Source organism: Podarcis erhardii, assembly GCF_964252035.2.
Source record: "Podarcis erhardii genome assembly, chromosome: 7".
Taxonomy (NCBI): Eukaryota; Metazoa; Chordata; class Lepidosauria; order Squamata; family Lacertidae; genus Podarcis; species Podarcis erhardii.
The window spans coordinates 1,362,322-1,385,273 of record NC_138511.1 but is presented as its reverse complement, the minus strand read 5'-3'; the positions used below and the strand labels follow the sequence as shown (position 1 = coordinate 1,385,273).

At 48.1% G+C, this 22,952-nt stretch overlaps 1 protein-coding gene and 1 long non-coding RNA gene across 2 annotated transcripts in view; both read right to left on the bottom strand.

The window, feature by feature from the left end:
• Positions 1-22,952, bottom strand: part of LOC309346403 — a 308,888-nt gene that overhangs the window by 24,768 nt on the left and 261,168 nt on the right. The gene's annotated exons all lie outside the window — the stretch shown is intronic.
• TCIM (transcriptional and immune response regulator) lies at positions 7,867-9,184 on the bottom strand. Its single transcript, XM_081870496.1, has one exon. It carries the CDS (start codon positions 9,045-9,047, stop codon positions 8,760-8,762), a length of 288 nt encoding a protein of 95 aa, XP_081726622.1. The 5' UTR covers positions 9,048-9,184; the 3' UTR covers positions 7,867-8,759.

Here is a 22,952-nt window from a genome sequence, read left to right as displayed (position 1 = left end):
AACCGGGCCTCTTGGTTTACTGAGGAGCTCCGGAAAATGAAGTGGGATCTCAGATGGCTAGAGCGAGTATGGCGACGGACTCGTGACAGAGCCTCAAGAACATCTTATAGGACGCTTATGAAAGCCTATGAGACGGCAATGAAAGCTGCTAAGAAATCTTACTTTGCAGCTTCCATTGCATCCGCTAGCTCTCGCCCGGCACAACTTTTTAGAATAATTAGGTCAATAACGTCCTTAGGAGGACAACCAAATCTAAGCACAAATTCGACCCACAGCTGTGAGGCATTTGCGAGTTTTTTTGCGGAGAAAGTCCTGTTGCGCCGCCGTGACCTCCCTGCCAATTTAGATACAGTGACTGAACTGGAGACCCTCGACTGACTTCAGGTCCAGTGTTGGACCATTTCGATTGGATACTCCCTACTGATGTGGATAGATTCCTCCAAGTTGGTAGGCCCACCACCTGCCTCAATCCATGCCCGTCTTGGCTGATTAGGGAGTGTCCAGATGTTGTGCGGACCCCCCTGGTTGAAATTATCAATTTGTCCCTTGACACGGGGACATTCCCAGGGGAACTGAAGGAAGCAGTGGTGTGTCCACTCTTAAAAAAAACTTCATTAGATCCCTTAGACCTATCCAATTACCTCCCAGTTTCAAATCTTCCATACCTGGGTAAGGTAATTAAGAGAGCGGTTGCTGAATAGCTTGGTAGGTTTCTGGAGGAAACATCGGCATTAGATCCATTTCAGTCCGGTTTCCGTCCTGGTTTTGGGACGGAGACGGCTCTGGTTGCCCTAACAGATGATCTCCGTAGACAACTGGATCGAGGCGGGTCAGGACTGCTGATCCTTTTAGATTTGTCAGCAGCCTTTGACATGGTCGATCATGATCTTCTGGACCACCGCCTCGCAGACGTGGGGATACAGGGCATAGCCCGTAACTGGTTGTGCTCTTTTATCTCTGGTCGGGGACAGAGGGTGGCACTAGGGAGGGAAATGTCATCGCACCACTCCTTGGTGTGTGGAGTGCCGCAGGGCGCAATTCTCTCCCCGATGCTTTTTAACATCTTTATGCGCCCCCTTGCCCAGATTATCCGGAGCTTTGGGCTGGGCTGTCACCAATATGCTGATGACACTCAGCTCTATGTGCTGATGGATGGCCACACCGAATCGACCCCGAACACACTGACCAGATGCTTGGAAGCTGTGGCTGGATGGTTTCGTGGGAGCCGATTGAAACTAAATCCTTCGAAGACAGAGGTCCTATGGCTAGGTCGGGATGGCATGGGGATGAGGGACCAACTCCCTTCTCTTGCGGGGGCCCAATTAGTGCCATTGCCTTCTGTTAAGAGTTTGGGTGTAATCCTTGACGCCTCCCTTTCCATGGAGACGCAGGTTACAGCAACAGCCAAGGCGACATTTTTCCACCTTCGCCGCATCAAGCAGTTGGTCCCTTACCTTTCCCGCCCTGACTTGGCCACAGTGATCCATGCAACGGTCATCTCCAGGCTTGACTACTGCAATTCGCTCTATACGGGGCTGCCCTTGAAGCTGTCCCAGAAACTCCAGCGGGTACAGAATGCTGCAGCGAGGCTCCTCACGGGATCTCTGCCATGGGAGCATATTCACCCAGTGCTTTTCAAGCTTCACTGGCTCCCGGTGGAGTACAGGGTCAGATTTAAGGTGCTGCTTTTGACCTTTAAAGCCCTTCACGGCCTAGGACCCTCGTACCTACGGCACCGCCTCTCCCGGTCTGCCCCACGGAGAGCCTCAAGGTCCATAAATAGCAACCCCCTAGTGGTCTCTGGCCCTAAGGAAGTTAGATTGGCTTCAACCAGAGCCAGGGCCTTTTCAACTCTGGCTCTGGCCTGGTGGAACGCTCTGCCTCATGAGACCAGGGCCCTGCAGGATCTGATTTCTTTCCGCAGGGCCTGTAAGACAGAGTGGTTCCGCCTGGCCTTTGGCTTGGAGCCACTTTGATTCCCCCCCTCTCTCTCTCTCTCTCTCTCTCTTTTTTCCCTTTTCCTTCTCCTCCTGCGATGAGGCTACATTTTAATATTTTAATGTTCCATTATTTTAATGTATTTTATTTTTGTTTTTAAGTTGTAATCATTCATCTTGTTTTTATTATTGTTTGTAAGCCGCTCTGAGCCCGGCCTTGGCTGGGGAGGGCGGGGTATAAATAAAAAATTATTATTATTATTATTATTATTATTACATTACCACCAGATTAACGAATTGTATAAACTGGATAAGAAAAATGGTTTTGCTTTTGAAAAATACAAGTCGGAGACTGAATTGTGGGATACTAAAGGTAAAAATTTATCTAAAATGTACAAGCTTTTCTTGGAGTGGCATACAAAAGATGAACAAGTTAAATCTGTGATGGTAGATTGGGCAAGAGATGTAGGACATAATATAATGTTTGAAGACTGGGAAAGTTTGTGGAAGAAAGGGGTCAAGTTCACCGCATGTACTTTGTTAAAGGAAAATATAATGAAGATGATGTATAGATGGTATTTGACTCCTGTAAAATTAGCAAAGATATATCATAATTGTGACAATATATGTTGGAAATGTAAAGAAAAGGAAGGAACATTTTATCATATGTGGTGGACCTTTCCCAGGGTGAAAGATTTCTGGGAAAAGATTTATAATGAATTGAAAAAAATGTTGAAATATACATTTATAAAGAAACCAGAGGCCTTTCTTCTTGAAATAACAGGCTTGGAATTGCCAAATAAAGATGTTAAATTATACGTGGACTCAGTATACAGCAGAGAAGATAGCAACAGGGGCGGGGTGTGCAATAAGGCATTCAATATTGCCTTATTGAATGAAAAGGTTGATATTAGAGAGCTGGAATTAGAGAGCTGGAGCTCTTCTTGGAAGCAACAGAGCACACCGTCTCCACCAAGGAGGAGACAGGGGACTCCCCTGAGAAGGAGGCTAGTTCACCAACACAGGAGCCAGATATATGGAGAAACGTGACTCAAAGAAGTAGGAGGCCCAGGGTTCGCTCTGATTGTTTAGAAATACACAATCGCTTGGAGGTCCTCTCTCCTAGAATGGAAGACGAAGACGAAGAGCAGACTCCATTTGAGGATCTCTCCCTCGTTACAGTCAATCAGGTATATGAAGACGAGCAGCAAAGTCAGTCCTCAGGGAATGTGCAGGCAACCTTGGAACGGACAGATCACGGAAGAACCCCGACCCAACCTAAGAGGAGGCGTGTAGTGGTGATAGGGGATTCCCTACTGAGGGGAACAGAAGCAGTGATCTGTGGGCCTGACAAGATGTCTCGGGAAGTGTGCTGTCTCCCCGGGGCTAAGATCCAAGATGTAACTGAACGACTGCAAGGAATCATAAAACCCACTGACAAATACCCCTTCCTCTTGGTTCATGTGGGAACCAATGACACTGCAAGCAATAGCCTCCAGAAGATCAAAAGAGACTATGAAGCTCTGGACAGGAAATTGAAGCAATTAAATGCACAAATTGTCATCTCATCTGTCCTCCCAGTTGAACGACGTGGCTCAGGGAGAGAGAGAAAAATAGTGGAAGTGAACAGCTGGCTTCGCAAATGGTGTAAACAGGAACGGTTTGGATTCTTAGATCACGGACTGCAGTTTCTTGAAAATGGACTTCTGGCAAGAGATGGGCTGCACCTCACAACGGTTGGGAGGAATGTTTTTGCCAAAAATCTCAGAAACCTCATCAGGAGGGCTTTAAACTGACTAATGTGGGGGAGGAAGACAGTGCTCCTGAAGGTAGGAGTCTATCAATTGATGAAGATGATCATCCAAATGTCATAGACCAAATGGAGCAAACAGCATGCAGACCTAGTGGTGGGAGGAAAAAATCCTTAAATAAGAGACATGGGGGAATGATTAATGGACTTCAATGTCTGTACACTAATGCGCAAAGCATGGGTAATAAACAAGAGGAGCTTGAGCTCTTGGTACAGCAAACTAAATATGACATAATAGGCATCACTGAAACCTGGTGGGATAAGTCCCACGACTGGAATGTAACAATGGAGGGTTACAATCTATTTCAGAGAAACAGACCAGACAAGAAAGGAGGAGGAGTGGCGTTATATGTCAGGGATGTGTATACCTGTGAAGAGATCCAAGATTTAGAACCTCAAAGCCAAAGTGAGAGCATTTGGGTCAAAATTAAGGGAGAGAAGAATAACAGGGACCTCATTGTGGGAGTTTACTATAGATCCCCAAGCCAAACGGAGGACATAGATGATGCCTTCCTGGAACAGATGGCCAAGCATGCAAAAGGAAGGGAGATAGTAATGGGGGACTTCAATTACCTGGATATTTGCTGGATGTCAAACTCAGCCAAGAGCATAAGGTCAAACAGATTCCTCACTGGCCTTGCAGACAACTTCATTGTCCAGAAAGTGGGAGAAGCAACAAGAGGAACAGCCATTTTAGATCTGGTCCTAACCAATGTTGATGACCTGGTTAGTGGGGTAGAAGTGGAAGGATCATTAGGCGCGAGTGATCATGCTCTTCTGAAGTTTACTATACAGCGGAAAGGAGCAGCCAAGCGTACTAGGACTCAATTTCTTGACTTTAGGAAAGCCAACTTTATAAAACTTAGAGAAGTGCTGGGTGAGATCCCATGGACAGTAATATTAAAAGGAAAGGGAGTTCATGATGGCTGGGAGTTTGTTAAGAGGGAGATAGTAAAAGCACAACTTCAGGCAATACCAATGAGACGGAAACATGGAAGGTGCCTAAAGAAGCCAGGGTGGCTATCTTTTAACTGAGTTAAGATTAAAAAAGGATGTGTACAAAAAATGGGAAAGGGGGGAAACCACCAAAGAGGAATTCAAACAAATAGCCAGCACGTGTAGACACAAAGTCAGAAAAGCTAAAGCACAGAATGAACTCAGGCTTGCTAGAGAGGTTAAAAGCAACAAAAAAGGCTTTTATGGGTATCTTCGTAGCAAAAGGAAGAACAAAGAAACAGTGGGGTCACTGAGAGGAGAAGATGGTGTAATGCAAACAGGGGACACAGAAAGGGCTGGACTCCTCAATGCCTTCTTTGCCTCAGTCTTCTCCGATAAAGAAAACAATGCCCGACCTGAAGAATTTGGAGCAAATGATTCAGCAGAGGAAACACAGCCCAGAATAACTAAGGAGATAGTACAAGAATACTTGGCTAGTTTAGATGTATTCAAGTCTCCAGGGCCAGATGAACTGCATCCAAGAGTATTAAAAGAACTGGCAGATGTGATCTCAGAACCACTGGCAGTCATCTTTGAGAATTCCTGGAGAACAGGCGAAGTCCCGGCAGACTGGAGGAGGGCAAATGTTGTCCCTATTTTCAAAAAGGGGAAAAGAGAGGACCCAAATAATTACCGCCCAGTCAGTCTGACATCAATACCAGGGAAGATTCTGGAGCAGATCATTAAGCAAACAGTCTGTGAGCACCTAGAAAGGAATGCTGTGATCACCAATAGTCAGCATGGATTTCTGAAAAATAAGTCATGTCAGACTAACCTGATCTTGTTTTTTGACAGAATTACAAGCCTGGTAGATGAAGGGAACGCAGTGGATGTAGCCTACCTTGATTTCAGCAAGGCATTTGACAAAGTGCCCCATGATATTCTTGTAAAGAAGCTGGTAAAATGCGGTCTTGACTATGCTACCACTCAGTGGATTTGTAACTGGCTGACTGACCGAACCCAAAGGGTGCTCATCAATGGTTCCTCTTCATCCTGGAGAAGAGTGACTAGTGGGGTGCCACAGGGTTCTGTCTTGGGTCCGGTCTTATTCAACATCTTTATCAACAACTTGGATGATGGACTCAAGGGCATCCTGATCAAATTTGCAGATGACACCAAACTGGGAGGGGTGGCTAACACCCCAGAGGACAGGATCACACTTCAAAACGACCTTGACAGATTAGAGAACTGGGCCAAAACAAACAAGATGAATTTTAATAGGGAGAAATGTAAAGTATTGCACTTGGGCAAAAAAAATGAGAGGCACAAATACAAGATGGGTGACACCTGGCTTGAGAGCAGTACATGTGAAAAGGATCTAGGAGTCTTGGTTGACCACAAACTTGACATGAGCCAACAGTGTGACGCGGCAGCTAAAAAAGCCAATGCAATTCTGGGCTGCATCAATAGGAGTATTGCATCTAGATCAAGGGAAGTAATAGTGCCACTGTATTCTGCTCTGGTCAGACCTCACCTGGAGTACTGTGTCCATTTCTGGGCACCACAGTTCAAGAAGGACACTGACAAACTGGAACGTGTCCAGAGGAGGGCAACCAAAATGGTCAAAGGCCTGGAAACGATGCCTTATGAGGAACGGCTAAGGGAGCTGGGCATGTTTAGCCTGGAGAAGAGGAGGTTAAGGGGTGATATGATAGCCATGTTCAAATATATAAAAGGATGTCACATAGAGGAGGGAGAAAGGTTGTTTTCTGCTGCTCCAGAGAAGCGGACACGGAGCAATGGTTCCAAACTACAAGAAAAAAGATTCCACCTAAACATTAGGAAGAACTTCCTGACAGTAAGAGCTGTTCGACAGTGGAATTTGCTGCCAAGGAGTGTGGTGGAGTCTCCTTCTTTGGAGGTCTTTAAGCAGAGGCTTGACAACCATATGTCAGGAGTGCTCTGATGGTGTTTCCTGCTTGGCAGGGGGTTGGACTCGATGGCCCTTGTGGTCTCTTCCAACTCTATGATTCTATGATATTGGTTATGATTTTAAAAGGTAATATAAATTTAAGAAATGGAGGAGAAACTATAAAGACGGAAGAGGAGCTGATGGAAGTCCAAAAGATTGTATAAGAGATGGAAATTTGTAAAATGTATGACAATATAAATGTTTTTAAATGAATAAAAATTATTTTTAAAAAACAGAGAACAGAAATCGTGCCGCGGCAGCAGGAGGCCCCATCAGCTAAAGTAGTGCTAAAGTGGTGCTTCAGGTTAAGAACAGTTTCAGGTTAAGAATGGACCTCCAGAACAAATTAAGTTCTTACCCTGAAGTACCACTGTACAACAAAGGAGGTTGCTCTGTGCCAGAGGGCAAATGGGTGTGCCCCCTTCCTTGCCTGGCTGGGAGTGAGAAATACAAAAAGCTAGAGTTGTGTGTGATAGCTGGAAACAGGCTACAGGCAGAAGCCAGAGAGTGAGAACCGTGCTTGATTTCTGTTTGAATCCTAGACTGTGGCTATGGGAGAAGCAAGACCTTTAACACACCAGTTAATGGTGGTTAAAGCCCCTCCATTGTAGGCTCAAGTTGTACATATGTGCAAATAAACCATATATCCCAGAGACACTGAGGTCTCCCCTGTGCCTCATTCTAAGGGAACCAGACCCTGGGTAAGTAGCTGGAACCTCTGGAAACCCTCAGCACTTAGAGATTGGGGTGGCAGGTAGATACTACATTAACTACAGTACTTTATACAATAAAAGCTGAAAAGATCCACTGATAAAATTCTGCCTCTGGGGCCAATTACCTGAATGCATGGTCACCTGGAAGAGTCTGCAAACTAGAAACTTTTACCCCTAACCTCTGGTGCACTAAAGTTCCTGATGCTTCTCAATAGTAAACAGAATGTGCTTTGCACATGCTTAGAGGCACTCCTAGCTCTGTTCTATACAGTATTTCAGAGCTGAGCCCTAGCACTGTAAATAAATTCTAGGATTAAACCCTGGTCCTAGATGTGAAACCAGTGACCCTCCAGATATTGTGAGACTTTAGCATTCATCACCCCTAGCAAGCATGGGCAACAGTTGAGGGAGTAAGTAAAAAGGGGGAGGAGAATGTAGGTGCCATGGATATGCCATCCCTATTTTTGGTTGCAGTAAAGCATTTCAAGCCATGAGCACTTATACCAACTTTATAATTTATTTGCTCTGAATGTGCAATAAATCAATGGGAGCATTACTTACAACATTATTATAAAATATCACCATAGCTGGTTGCCAGTTAAATTCTTTACAAAAAGTAAAAAAAGTAAAAAATGCCATTGATGCAAAAAAAGAATTCAATGTTACAAAGAGAATTTAAGTCTGTTCAATCAGTTCAGGACAAAACTTTACATTTAAACAAAAACAACAACAAAAACATATTTCGTGCAATTAGTTGAACAACCCACTTCTGCTTGTAAAAGTCATTGTAAGACTAACAGAGTTGCTTCATGAATCCTGAAACAAAGTTTGCTCTGTGAACTGCACGTACTGTGAACTGCACGTAAACAAAAGAAAGCACGTACTTTAAACACTAAGATGGTGTGTCTTTTCAACAAAAGCAAACGGGCAGTTACTGATCATTCCCCATTCCCTTTTGTTGCAGAAGAAAGCAGGGAGCTCTTCTGGCTTATGGAAGGCTTTGCACATTCAATAAAGAAGTGTCAGGACAGATTGCCAAACAGACAGCTAAGAAGGAAAATAATCTAGTCTCTCATTAGCCAGGAAAAGTTGAGTCTGAACCAGTGACTGTTTCACCGCCTGCTCCATCTCCGTGAGTTGTGGCTGGATTTCTCAGTTGTTCACAGGCCGATTCCCTTCCTCACTCCAGCATGCAAGTTTGAGTCAACCAAGGAAGTCTTTTGCTGTGAACTTTGAAGTGTGCAAAAATGGGGCTGAATCCCCCTGACTGATGTTGCCAGCATCTCTTGCCACACCAGTTTCAAAGCAGCTGGAGGTGCTCTTGTTCAAAAGTGAGGAGTCTGCCTGAATAACTTTGCTCCTTTCATCCCGTCCTCTCTTTTAAAGGAGCTTCAGTGGACTTTGATGGTGTGTTTCCCAAACTTCAGGAACTGGAAGAGTTTCTCTCTTGTCCTCTGCTTCAAAGCCATGAGCGACCTTGCTTTCTCATCCAGGTCCTGGTCGGTGGCCAGGATGATCTTGGCCCTTTCCTCTGCTTTCTGGTCCCCTGAGTCCCTGAAGAGCTTCTGCAGTGACTCTTGATCCAGGCTTTCAAAGATGTCGGCCACCGCTTTCTTGCGCAAGGCCGTGTCAAATCGATAGCCGTGGACAGAAGGACTCACCCGCAAGGAGCTGGACATGCTGCCCACCTGAGGGTTCCTCGTTGCTTTTGCAGATGTCAGAGGCAGCAATGGGATTTGCCTTGGAGTCTTTCCCTGGAGCTCCTGCCGAGAACTCTCAGTCTGGGCAGGGCTATTTAAAGGCAATTCTGAGCAAAACCTGAAAGCAACGCTGAAGGCTCAAGTTACAGCAATGACATCAGACTGTGAGCTCAACGCCCAGTAACCACAGAGGCCAGATTAACAGTGAAATTGCCGGGGTCTCTTGTATTGTGACTGCTCCTTCTGCAATGAGGCATTGCTTATCAAATATAGGTACAGTATTTGGTCTGAAGGGTTTGGTCATTTTTTTTCAGAGTATTTAGTTAAGAGGCACTAAATCAAGGTAGGCTTGTGAAAGTGATTTAAAAAACAAATCTATTTTATCCAAATGTTAACATGAAACATGGGCATAGCCAGGGGGGGCAGCTGCCCCATCAAGTAAATAAATAAAAATAACTAACTGACCATTTGCATTGAAGATAATTTGGTTCCCCCCCCAAAAAAAAATGCCTACCTCCCCTAAAATAAATCCTGGCTATGGCCATGACATGAAATGTGTTATCACCATGCCAAATGAAGACTAGGCATATGCATTTTAATCTGCATCACTCCCATGTCCTGTTCAAGCTGCATGAAGGTTTATAGTTAAACACAGATTTCATAATATATTTTATTTATACAGTGGTGCCTCGCAAGACGAAATTAATTCGTTCCGCAAGTCTCTTCGTCTTGCGAGTTTTTCGTCTTGCGATGCACGGTTTTCCATAGGAATGCATTGAAAATCAATTAATGCGTTCCTATGGAAACCGCCTTCCCCCGACCTCTTCTGGCGGGCGGCATTTTAAAATCGCCCGGGACAGCGGAGGACTTCTCCGCTGTCCGGGCGATTTAAAAGCCCCTGGGAAGGCAAGCAGGGGGGACAAAGACTTTTGCCCCCCGCCTGCCTTCAGAAGAGGTCCAGGACAGGCTTCGCGGACCTCTCCGCAAGCAGCGGGAGCGCTCCTTGCGGAGAGTTGCCAGCGCGCCCAGGCTTCGCGGCCCCACCGCCCGGCTTCGGGACATCGTTCCGATGCCAGGCGGCGGGGGGAGGCTTTCTCGCCCCGCCGCCCGGCATCGGGACGATGCCCCGAAGCCGGGCGGCGGGGGGACGCGTTCCTGCCCCGCCGCCCGGCATCGGGACGATGCCCCGAAGCCGGGCGGCGGGGGGAGGCTTTCCCGCCCCGAAGCCGGGCGGCGGGGGGAGGCTTTCCCGCCCCGAAGCCGGGCGGCGGGGGGAGGCGTTCCCGCCCCGCCGCTCGGCTTCGGGACATCGTTCCGATGCCGGGCGGCGGGGGGAGACTTTCCCACCCCGCCGCTCGGCTTCGGGACATCGTTCCGATGCCGGGCGGTGGAGGGAGACTTTCCCGCCCCGCCGCTCGGCTTCGGGACATCGTTCCGATGCCGGGCGGCGGGGGGAGGCGTTCCCGCCTCGCCGCCCGGCATCGGGGCATCCTTCCGAAGCCCGGCGGCGGGAGGAGGTGTCCCCGCCCCGCCGCCAGGCTTCGGAGGAGGTCCGAGGACAGCGGGGAAGACGAGCTGCGCTTCCCCACTGTCCCGGAGATTTCCCTATGGGCTGTCGTCTTGCGAAGCAAGCCCATAGGGAAATTCGTCTTGCGAAGCGCCTCCAAAACGGAAAACCCTTTCGTCTAGCGGGTTTTCCGTCTTGCGAGGCGTTCGTCTTGCGGGGCACCACTGTAAATGTGCTTTTTAAAGCATGCTTTGATTATTTGTGTGTGCCAGTAACTGCATGAGAACCAGTGGTGGCACCAGAAAATATTTTTGTGCATTGGGGAGGCACAGAAGAGTCAAGGTAAATTTCTAGGTACGTGAGATGTTCTCTGAAAGAAAAAGATTAGTATGACTTACCGTAAGTCTGGCAAGTGTGGGGGGAGAACTTGTCCCCTGCCTTCCCCCTGATGTTGCTCATAATAAGAACATTTAGGAAGTGTGAAAACCAGCTGATAATTGTGTTCCAATGTGCATATTATGAAGGATGCATACATCATGTCATTTTATACAGTTAGCGACCGATTTGCATGAGGATTATGTTCCTGACTCCCATGCATGTCGGCAAACATGGGCATAGCCAGGATTTTTGTTGGGGGGAAGCAGAACCTCAGATTTGTATTGATTTTTATTGATTTAGGGGGGACAGCTTCTTGGCTATGCTCATGTTGAAAGGGCCAGTGTAAGGCCGCCCCATCCTGCTCCTGTCCAACCCCTTTTTGTGATGTTTTGGGGTCATTTCCGGGTTCAGTGCAATGCAGTCGCTCACATATTAGATGCTCCCAAAACAGTTGCTGCCTGTATAGGAGTTCATGGTTAGTTGATACTTCAGCATCCAGGGACATATTTTGATTCTATATACATTAAATCCTGTTGGGATGAGCAGACATGCCCAGAAGATTGCCTGGTACACTGGGAATAACTGCTGCTTGTGCATATATATTGTGCATATATACCTCACAGGGCTGTTGCAAAGATATAAAGGGGGATGGGGAGGATAATGTTCACAACTTTGAGCTCCTGGGAGGAAAAGCAAGATAAAAACATGCAACAACATACAACAAATACTCTAAGAGCATGTGCAGTTTCACAACTCTCAGTAAAACACATACTATCAATTTGGAAACCTTTATAAGCAAAGTAAGTGTCCTTGTATTGAACTCTGGTCTATAGGAGTCATAACTTACTCCTGTTATAGCGTGTTTGATGATTTTATGATTGTATTTGCTGATTTTGCATTTTATATTTTTATTTTATGGTTATTATTATTACTGTGTATTAATAACTAACAGCCCAGTGGTGACAAACAGACCAGTGGGCAGGGAGAGAGACATGGAAAAAATAGGGGACATTGCATTTTTACCAATTTTTTTCAGTAGGAAGGAAGCCTCATCTATTTAAAGGAAGGTATGCTGAGTATAACATACCAAAGCCAGCTGGTTGTGCTTTATACTTAGAGGCAGCACTCTTGGGGAGTGAATGCAACAATGTCGGCAAGGAGCAGTGCTGTGTGGGTTGCCAGTACCCAGGGTCACATGGGGGGGGGGAGGGAAGTGGATGGAGTATGCATGCACATTCAACTACCTAACAGGGAAGCGGATGGAGTATGCATGCACATTCAACTACCTAACAGGGAAGCGGATGGAGTATGCATGCACATTCAACTACCTAACAGCATCCGTGTCACCCAGGAGATCGCAGACATGGAGATAAGAAAAGAAGGGTTATTCCATTGTCTGGAGAGATCACTTCCTGGTTTCACATGCAGAAGCCATTTTCAATGGAGCCCAGCAACAGAAGCATGCAGCTGTATTGAGGCAGCACCAGGTTTTGAATTTTTGCATCCCTAACAATTTTGTGCCCAGGGCAGCTGCCCCTGTGTCCCCCCCCTTACCCTCCAACATTTCTCTGATAGGGATTATTATTATTATTATTATTATTATTATTATTATTATTATTATTATTCCCCCCATATCTGACTGGGTTGCCCCAGCCACTCTGGGTGGCTTCCAACATAAGTAAAAACTTAATAAAACATTAAACATTCATAAACTTCCCTATACAGGGCTGCCTTCAGATGTCTTCTAAAGATAGTATAGTTACTTAGCCCCTTGGCGCGGGGACTGCATAACTCCATGATCGAAGAAAATAGGGATGTCCTACCATTTCCTCAAAGAAAATAGGGATGTCCTAAGGAAAAGTGGGACTTTCTGGGATCAAATCAGAAACCGGGACAGCTTATGTAAATCTGGGACTGTCCTTAGGGGGTCTGCAAGGAGAAAAATACTTATGCAAACATGCCCCAACTCCTCTTTTTCTTCTCCATGTCAGGATCAGTGAGGGAAAGGCCAAAGGGGGCAGGGATAATGTTTGCCTTCCCTTACGGGACTGCCTCCTGATCCCACAACTCTCCTCAGCAGCTGCTGCCCATGATCCTCACCCATATCCTAGCCAACCACCCATCACTGCACTGCACCACTGGGAGCAGCCTCTTGCTCTCTCCCTCCCTGCCCAGATTCAGGGCATGATTTAGGACAAGGAAGGAGTTCCCACCACCCTAGAACCTGGCTGGGTTGTCTAGTGGTGGTGGCTAGAGTGCCCTCAAACAAAATAAACCCTTATATGGCAAAGGGACCAGAGCTTATATGTCAACCTGCCCAACCTGGAGCTATATCACAGCTACATCTGAGGGGGTACAAGTTCCTCACCCCCGGGCAAGGCTAGAAATTTGTTCTCTGTCAAGCCAAAAGCTTGGGATCCAGCTCCTGACTTAGAGTTCCAGCAATAAGCTATTCCAAGAAGAAATTCACAGTACTCGTGGCAACATGGACATTTCCACTGACTCAGCACATCAGGAGTTTGCTATGCTTCCCCTACATTTCAGCGAAACATCCCAAAATGATTTAACAGACCAAGACGCCACTCTGGCTGGCTCCTTTGCAAGGATACTAGAAGGACACACGGAGGGCCTGGCAGGCAGAGGGGTGGGTAATGCAGACTGGCGGTGGACCACTGTGACCGACATCTGTGTCTGCTTCCTGCTATTCATATTATGACGCTAGCAGAGAGCTGCTAACAATGAAAGCCAGGCAGTTGGATTCCCTGGCTCTGCCGCCAAGCATTTTGACTTCCTCCAACACCCAGGTTTGGCCTCTTTGTTTGTCTTACTACCTCATGAAGAGGATCACGTTGTTTGCTCAATCAGAAGATGCTCTTTTACTAGCCACTGTGCAACCCCTCCAGGTTTATATCTTTTTATTTCTTTATGGAACACAGGAAGCCTCCTTATGCCAAGTCAGACCATGAGAAAGCCTCACCGGGGTTTCAGAAAGACTTTCTCCAGGCCCACCTAGATATGTCAGAGACTAAACTGGCTGCCAGAAACATTGTGCCCCACTCTTCCCAGATTTGTCTCCCTATATCATTATTTAATGTTTTTACATTCTGCTTTTCATCAAAGTGGTTTACATAAATAAATCATAGCACTGCAAATAACAAAACCCTCTTATTTTGGCATAATAATCTGTAGATCTGGCTATTGCAGAAAAAATAATTCACAAATTATGTGTTTGCGTGCTGAGGTCCCCAGGACACCCCTTCCCCAATAACTCACACATCACACTTAATTTTTGTTTAAGGTTTTTGGCATAATTTTGGCCACAACTTTATTATCATACAAGATTGTGAGTGGTTGCTTAGGCATTGGTTATGACTAGCTGTCCCCCCCGCCTTGGGGGACAGCGCTGACTCCCGTGAGTCAGTGTGGAGGAACAAGACCAGGGACAACTGGGGCTGCGACACAGACCCTCAGCTACTCCCTGCTTGCTCCTTGGGAACTTACACGGCCCGCACCCTGCTCCAAGGGTTTGGACGAGGGGATGGTAAGCCCCAGAATTCCTTTAACGGAATTCCCAGCAGCAGCAGCATTGGAGGGGTAGGCACAGCCAATCCACACCCCTCCACCAACCAATTTAACCAATGCCTAACCGCCACCAGAGCCCTTGCGCTCGCCGCCAACCACTCACAAATTCAGCCTCACCCTCAACTCAGCCACCACTGAATCGAGCCAAACATCATTCCCAGCAGGGGAAAGATGAACCCCATCTGCCCTGTAGAACTCAAGGGCCTTGAAGGTAATACGCTGGTGAGGAATTACAAACCCACCCAGTCCTACCACCAACTTTCCCACCGCAGAATTAATCCGCTTCCTTGCACGTTCGGTGGCAACTGGGCAGGGACTACCCCGCCAATTACGGCGTTGGAGTAATTGTGACCAAAAAAGCCTGGAATCAGGCACCAAGGCCGCCAAGTCCTTTAGATCCTGAATGATGGCAGCACGTAACCCATAACATGAGGAGGAAACCAAATCATTCTCCCCAAGCTGCACCACTATTGCCGCAGGAGGGCCTGCCAGGAGAACGCGCCGATGCATGAGTGGCAAGAGTTCACTCCACAGCATTCCCCTTCTGGAAATCCAGGTCACCTGCACCTGCTGCGGAAGGCCCAGGCCAGCTCCCAATCCAGACTGACGAACTCTATTGGCAGCCCAATGCACAATACTGTGCCCCACTATCCAGATATTGATAGTGGCCGGACCTAGGGTTAAAACACAGCAGGTAAGTATACAATTACGGATCACTTGTGAACATAGGATCTGAACGCCTCAGACTTCCACCGACCCATATCCTTTATACGGTTCACCGACAAACCCCAATGGGCAGCAGTAGTTGCAGCACCAATCCGGAAGGAGTGAGGAGCAAACTCCGATGCTGTATGGCCACATGCTGCTATGACCTTACGCAGCACCTTAGCAAACTGGTGCCTTCCCAAAGGATGGCCATTTTCATGAATGAACAAGGGGCCCTCCCCTGCGGGTCGCCCAGCCAAATATTTCCGCAAATCCTTTACCGGGCAAGGGCCCCCCTCCCCCGTTGCCGGAAGCCGAATAACCGCTCCTCTGCCCATTTGATCCGTTTTGGAATTCCTAACGTTAACCTGCAGTTCCGACGGAGACAAACTCACGTCCTGCAACAACAAACCCCTAGAGCCTCCATCCTGCTTAGGCTCGAGGACCACCTCCCCCACTCTCAGGGCCCCCAAAAAGGCCAAAGAGAATGCTGCAGAAAACAGCCTAGCCTCAAATTTTGACCAACAGATGCTCCGCAATTTACTGCGCATCTGAGTCAGCAAGGCAAAAGTGATGGGCCGCCGGGAAATAGGCCTAGAAGGAGCAAGGCGTCCCCATCCTTCCAGTGCTTTACGCACCACAAACTTACCACAGGGATCCTTGTTAAAGTATGCCCTGCTAAAGAAAGAAATAGCCGCCGAGTGGATCCGCAGCGTTCTGGCCGCCCTACGCATCTGAAATAGATGCGCCAAGTACTGGAGCACCTGAGAGGTGGAATGGGGGGCAATAACACCTCCTGCCATAGACTGCCCATTGAATGTTAAAAAATCCAACCAGGCTTTCTTATAAGACCTCAAGGTGGATGGGGCAACCGATGCAGCTACTCCCTGTAAAACTAAATGCTGCCAAGGTTCCAGAGATGATCCGGGAAAAATTCCGGACGGTCTTGAGCCTCTGGCGCCAGGGATCTGAACCGCTCCATCTGAAAACAGGACAGAGCATCAGCAATCTCATTAGATATGCCCGGAATGAAACGGGCAGAAAACACAATATTAGCACGCAGACAATGCAAGACAAAAGCCCGCAACAAGGCTGAAACACTAGGGGATCGTGAAGACTGCTTGGCTAGCACCTTCACCACCGCCTGGTTATCGGACCAAAAACAAACACGGCGGTCCTTGAAAAAGTCTACCCACAAGTGCACAGCCACCACAATGGGAAAAAACTCGAGAAAAGTTAAGTCTCGAATTATAGCTTCCCCCCGCCAGGTGACAGGCCAACGCTCAGCACACCACCTGCCTTCCCAAAACAGGCCAAACCCTAATGACCCCGCTGCGTCAGAGTGCACTTGGAAATCGTTGTGGAGGTTCAAAGTATCCTGCCACAACGATACTCCATTAAAGTCCTGCAGGAATTCCAACCAAACCCGCAGGTCAGCACGAACCTGGACAGAAAGGCGCACCCTGTGCCGCGGACTACGTAAGCCAGAGGTAAGCCTGGCCAGACGGGAACAAAACGGTCGCCCAGGGGCGACCACCCTACAGGCAAAATTCAGGTGACCCAGCAATGACTGCAGCTGTTGCAAGGTGACCTTCTTTAGGGGAAGTAGTTCTTCAATCACCTTCCTTAATGCTACTAGCTTATCGGGCGGCAGGCTGGAGGTTTGGGCCACAGTATCTAATAAGATACCCAAATATGTCAACTGTGTAGAAGGACCCTCGGTCTTCTCAGCTGCCAGCGGCACGCCCAAATCCTCAGCCAATGCAGCGAAGGCCTGCAATAGCAAAACACAGTCCCCCATATTGTCCGCTGAGGCCAGTAAAAAATCATCGAGATAATGGGTGACCCCACCTAAACCCGTCCTATCACGTAAGGCCCATTCCAAAAATGAACTAAAGCATTCAAAAGCTGCACAAGCTATGGAGCAGCCCATGGGCATGGCCTTATCAAAATAATAATCCCCCTCAAACTGAAAACCTAACAACCAGAAATCGTCAGGATGAATTGGAAGCAGCCGGAAGGCCGATTCGATATCGCATTTTGCCAGAAGGGCAACAGGCCCAAATTTCCTTATCATCTTGATTGCATGATCAAGGGAAGCATATTTCACCGAACAAAGCTCCGGGGGAATAACGTCATTTACTGACGTGCCGATGGGATGAGAAAGGTTATGAATCAGGCGGAATTCCCCCGGGGCTTTCTTCGGCACTATACCCAATGGCGAAATATGCAAATTAGGGAAAGGGGGAACAGCAAAAGGACCAGCCATACGATGTAAAGCCAGCTCCTTCCCAATTTTCTTACGCGCCACTTCTGGCATGTCCTTGACTGATTTCTGGTTTGCAGGGATCCCCGCCAACGGGGCTGACACCACAGGTATTCTAAAACCCGCTGAAAAACCTTCACGCAAATAAGACGCTGAGACCTTGTCAGGGTATAGATCCAATAGAGACAATAACGGCTGCAGTCGCACCGGGGTATAAGCTAGAGAAGAAAGAAAACTATTTCCCTGTTCCAGGGACAGGGGTCTGGGGGGCGACTTTCGGGGACTGCTGCGAGCCCCCCCTCTACGAAAAGGCCGCCGCCCCCCCGTGCAGGCCGAGGCAGAATGGTTCCCCGAGCATCTCTCACAAACATGGGAAAATTTACAAGGTTGCCGTTGGCAGGAACCTCTATTAAAATCCCAACCAAACAGTTTACGACCCACTTTAGCCGGGGCCGACTTGAGCTTCATTGTGTCAGGGGCCTTCTTGTCAATGCGAGGGGCCACGTAAGTGGTCCAAACATCTAAATCCTTACGATCCCAATGTGCCGTGGGGATCTTGGCTGCCCTGCGTCTAAAATTCTGATCATACACCAGAGCAGCGGCCTCTCCAGCCATCGTAAAGGCTGAACGGACTATAGAAAGGTAAACCCATAAATGCAGAGATCTCCTGGGATAAGCTGCAGAGACCACACCTGCGAAAACTTGAAAGCTATCCAACCACCGTTCAAAGTTGCGATCCCCTTTGGCGATGGGTGTTCGCTTACTTGAAGAAGCAGAGCCCCTGTCCAGGGGCTCCTGGCCCTCAAGGGGGGGTGCCAGGCTGAAGATGTCCACATAACGGCCATCTAAAATCCTGGACCGCAATTTAGCAGATAGGTGGGCACCTGGTATAAGATCCCTAGCTGAATTGGTGGAAACTCTTACATCCAGCACCAAAACTCCATCCTTGCAATCCTGCACCGCCCCGTATCTAGCCCTATGGGAATTCGCCCTCCGTTCCCAAATCCACTTCAGGAGACCAGAGGTCTCCCCAAAACCCCAGTAAAGCTTAAGGGAAGCTTCCTCATCGCTGCTGGAGGTTAAGGATGAAGTACCTGTAGACGAAGATGAAGTGTCTCTGCGTCTCCGCTTAGAGCGCCTCCTAGAGGCCCTCCTGCAGCGACGATGCCCGCCTGAAGAAGCCCTCGGAGGTGGGGGAAGGCTGTCCTCAATGGAAGACTCAGACGCATCACCTTGCTGTGACATACCTGGATCTGACTGAAAAGAGACAACCTGTGAATGACCCGGATTCGCATTCCCCACCAATGAAGACTGTGCAGGTGATCCTCCCCCGGCCTGTCTATGGGTTGGCACCTTCCTCCTAGCCCCGACTCTAGATTGGCCCCTACCCCTTAGCACAGCCCCCCGTGACACAGGTGAGACCAGGGGCTGGGCCAATTGCACAAAAGGTAAGTAACCGCCTGCTGACAATGGGTTTCTCTCCTCATCACTAGATGAAGGCCTTGGAGAAGAGGCACCCACGGGGGGAATCGGCATTGCCGATGACGTCGAGGGGGTTGGGCAGCGATTCAAAAGACCATCCCTCCCCGCCCCAACGTGGGCCACTGCCGTCGGGTCACCAGCTAAACCGAAAACCCTGGACTGGATGCGCTTCCGCGACTGGCCAGGCTCAGGAGAACGCAAGGCCTGTGATGGGCCTTTTATAGGCCTCTTCGACGAAGCGGCGGGTGCAGGCCTCCTTGAGGCCCTCTTTGGTGCCATTCCTACTGCTGGTGCAAAACAAAAAGAATGGATTAACAAAATTAAAAATAAGCAGAGCAGAAAGTAATGGATAAATTAAATAAAACAAACAGCAGGTGAGTACAGAACCAAATAAGCCCGCTTGAAGCCAACTGAATGCCTGCAAGGTCCCTGCAGGGAACGACACACACTTAGTATCAGGCCACAAGAAAGGCCTGCAGTAAAAGAAAGGCAGGCCCTGCAATACCAATCCCAGCCGCTAGAGGCCACTGCGCGACCAAGAAGGAGACAAAATGGCGCTCCCGCCAAAAGGAGGGCCTCAAAATGGCGGATCCGCCAGCGGCCCCCCCCCCCCACAACAAGGCCCGGGAGCAGGACAAAGGAGGGCTAGATCGCTGCCGCCCGGCCTGTAAAGGGCACACGCGGCACCCTCCAGCCCAGAAGGGAACCCAGGAGGCGCCTAGGCCGGCAGGGCCCGCCGCCACCGCCCACGCAGTGACGGAGGATGGCTCAGGCGGCGCACCGCAAAGCCGGGTAAGTCGCCCGGCGCAAAGGAGGCCCAGCCACGGCCCTCCACGGGGCCAAGAAGCGCCCTGGGGCCTGTGGGGGGGGGGACAAAGCCCAATCAAGGCCGCGCCGCGGCGCCGGACGCTCCCCAGTAGAGGCCCCAGGCCCAACGGCGTGACGCGCCCAGTCCTCCCGCACGTAGCGAAACGGGAAAAACCCCCTGACCCGGGCTAGGGTCTGGGGTCCACCCCCCTCCCCCCCGGGAAGGGCAGATAATTGATAAATAAACAAATAAATTAACGGTGAAAAGAACAGGCAAACAAATATCTAAAGGAAAATTAATAGTAACACAAAATAAGAGAAAAGGGGGAAGAAAGAGAGAGAAAAACAGGGGGAAGTATACAAAACCAATCTCGCTGATTCACTCCGATGCAGATGATCCGGTGTCCACAGCAAAAGAGAAAGGAAAGAGCAGTGGACCTTACTTAAATAACCTCAGGTCCCACCCCTAAATTGGCAACATCATTTTTGCCCCAGCAACTCCAACCTCCAATCTGATTCAAGGCTCTTGAATCTATCCTGCCTGGCAACTATGGGGTGTTCTGTTAGCCCCATCCGCAACCCGTGCTCTCTTTCAGTGAGAACATGCTTTATAAGAAGACATTTCTATGCCATTTGGGGGGATTTCATTTCTTATGTGTCAGATACAAAAAACTCTATTCCCCCACCAAATCATGAGATATGACTTTCCTGATGTATCTTATTTATTTATTAAACTTTCATACTGCCCTATACCCATAGATCTCAGGGTAGTTCACAACATAAAATTGCATACTTTTATTTTTCTACATTATCTACTGTCTGTGAGTTCCAGCTGAAAAAAGCCCTGCCTTGTGTAATAATAATAATAATAATAATAATAATAATAATAATAATAATAATAATAATAATTTACCACTTATGCCCCACCCATCTGGCCGGGCCTCCCCAGCCACTATGGGCAGCTTCCAACAGAATATTAAAAACATGATAAAACATCAAACATTAAAAACTTCCCAAAACAGGGCTGCCTTCAGATATTTTCTAAAAGCCAGGTAGTTGCTTATTTCCTTGACATCTGATCAGAGGGTGTTCCACAGGACAGACGCCACTATCATAAAGGCCTTTTGCCTGGTTCCCTGCAACCTCACTTCTTGTAGTGAGGGAACCACCAGAAGACCCTTGGCGCTGGACCTCAGTGTCCGGGCTGAATGATGAGGGTGGAGACGTTCCTTCAGGTATACTGGGCCGAGGCCGTTTAGGGCTTTAAAGGTCAGCAGCACCAACATTTTAAATTGTGCTCGGAAATGTACTAGGAGCCAATGTAGGTCTTTCAGGACTGGTATTATATGGTCTCGGTGGCCACTCCCAGTCACCAGTCTAGCTGCCACATTCTGGATTAGTTGTAGTTTCTGGGTCACCTTCAAAGGTATCCCCACATAGAGCGCATTGCAGTAGTCCAAGCAGGAGATAACTAGAGCATGCACCACTCTGGTGAGACAGTCTGCAAGCAGGTAGGGTCTCAGCCGGTTTACCAGATGGAGCTGGTAGACAGCTGCCCTGGGCACAGAAGTGACCTGTCCATAGGCAGCTGTGAGTCCAAAATGACTCCCAGGCTGCGCACCTGGTCTTTCAGGGGCACAGTTACCCCATACAGGACCAGGGAGTCCCCCATACCTGCCCACCCCCATCTCCCAAAAACAGTACTTCTGTCTTGTCAGGATTCAACCTCAATCTGTTAGCCACCATCCATCCTCCAACTGCCTCCAGGCACTCACACAGGACCTCCACCGCCTTCACTGGTTCCAATTTGAAAGAGTATTATCCGCATACTGGTGGACACCCAGCCCAAACCCCATGATGATCTCTCCCAGCGGATTCATGTAGATGTTAAAAAGCATGGAGGAGAGGACAGAACTTTGAGGCACCCCACTAGTGAGAGCCCAGGGGTCTGAACACTCATCCCCCCCCCACCACTTTCTGGACACAGCCCAGGAGGAAGGAGAGGAACCACTGTATAACAATGCCCCCAGCTCCTAGCTTCCCTAGAGTATGCCCCACGGAGTATGCCTCACGGAGGACCTTAAGGTCCATAAATAGCAACACCTTAGAGGTCCTGGGCCCTAAGGAAGTTAGATTAGCCTCAACCAGAGCCAGGGCTTTTTCTTTTTCTTTCTTTCTTTCTTTCTTTCTTTCTTTCTTTCTTTCTTTCTTTCTTTCTTTTTTTTTTTTTGAAAATGATATTTATTAAAGTTTCAATTAATACACATAAACACAAACAACAATACAAACATACACAAAAATTTAAACCTTATTTTCTTAAGCCTTATTTCCCCAACCTCCTCATACCTCCCCCTTCTGTATTCTAATTTCTAATTGTCAAATCAGCAGATCCTCTCCCTTATTTTCCATATATATATTTTTTTATCTTTCTTTTCCTTTTCTTTACTCAATACCGCTGAAAACCACTTGACTTTTAAACCCACATCATTCTAGCATTCATTAATTTTACAATATTTGTTAAGATAGTCCTTGAATTTCTCCCAATCTTCTTCCACTGTCTCTTTCTCCTGGTCCCGGATTCTGCCAGTCATCTCTGCCAATCCCATATAGTCTATCATCTTCATCTGCCATTCTTCCAGGGTGGGTAGATCTTGTGTCTTCCAATACTTTGCGATAAGTATCCTTGCTGCTGTTGTAGCGTACATAAAGAAAATTCATAGAATCATAGAATCATAGAGTTGGAAGAGACCACAAGGGCCATCGAGTCCAACCCCCTGCCAAGCAGGAAACACCATCAGAGTACTCCTGACATATGGTTGTCAAGCCTCTGCTTAAAGACCTCCAAAGAAGGAGACTCCACCACACTCCTTGGCAGCAAATTCCACTGTCGAACAGCTCTCACTGTCAGGAAGTTTCTCCTAATGTTTAGGTGGAATCTTTTTTCTTGTAGTTTGGAACCATTGCTCCGTGTCCGCTTCTCTGGAGCAGCAGAAAACAACCTTTCTCCCTCCTCTATGTGACATCCTTTTATATATTTGAACATGGCTATCATATCACCCCTTAACCTCCTCTTCTCCAGGCTAAACATGCCCAGCTCCCTTAGCCGTTCCTCATAAGGCGTCGTTTCCAGGCCTTTGACCATTTTGGTTGCCCTCCT

Coding starts and splice junctions, on each gene's coding strand:
- TCIM (XM_081870496.1), bottom strand. CDS start 9,047: ATGTCCAGCTCCTTGCGGGTGAGTCCTTCTGTCCACGGCTATCGATTT.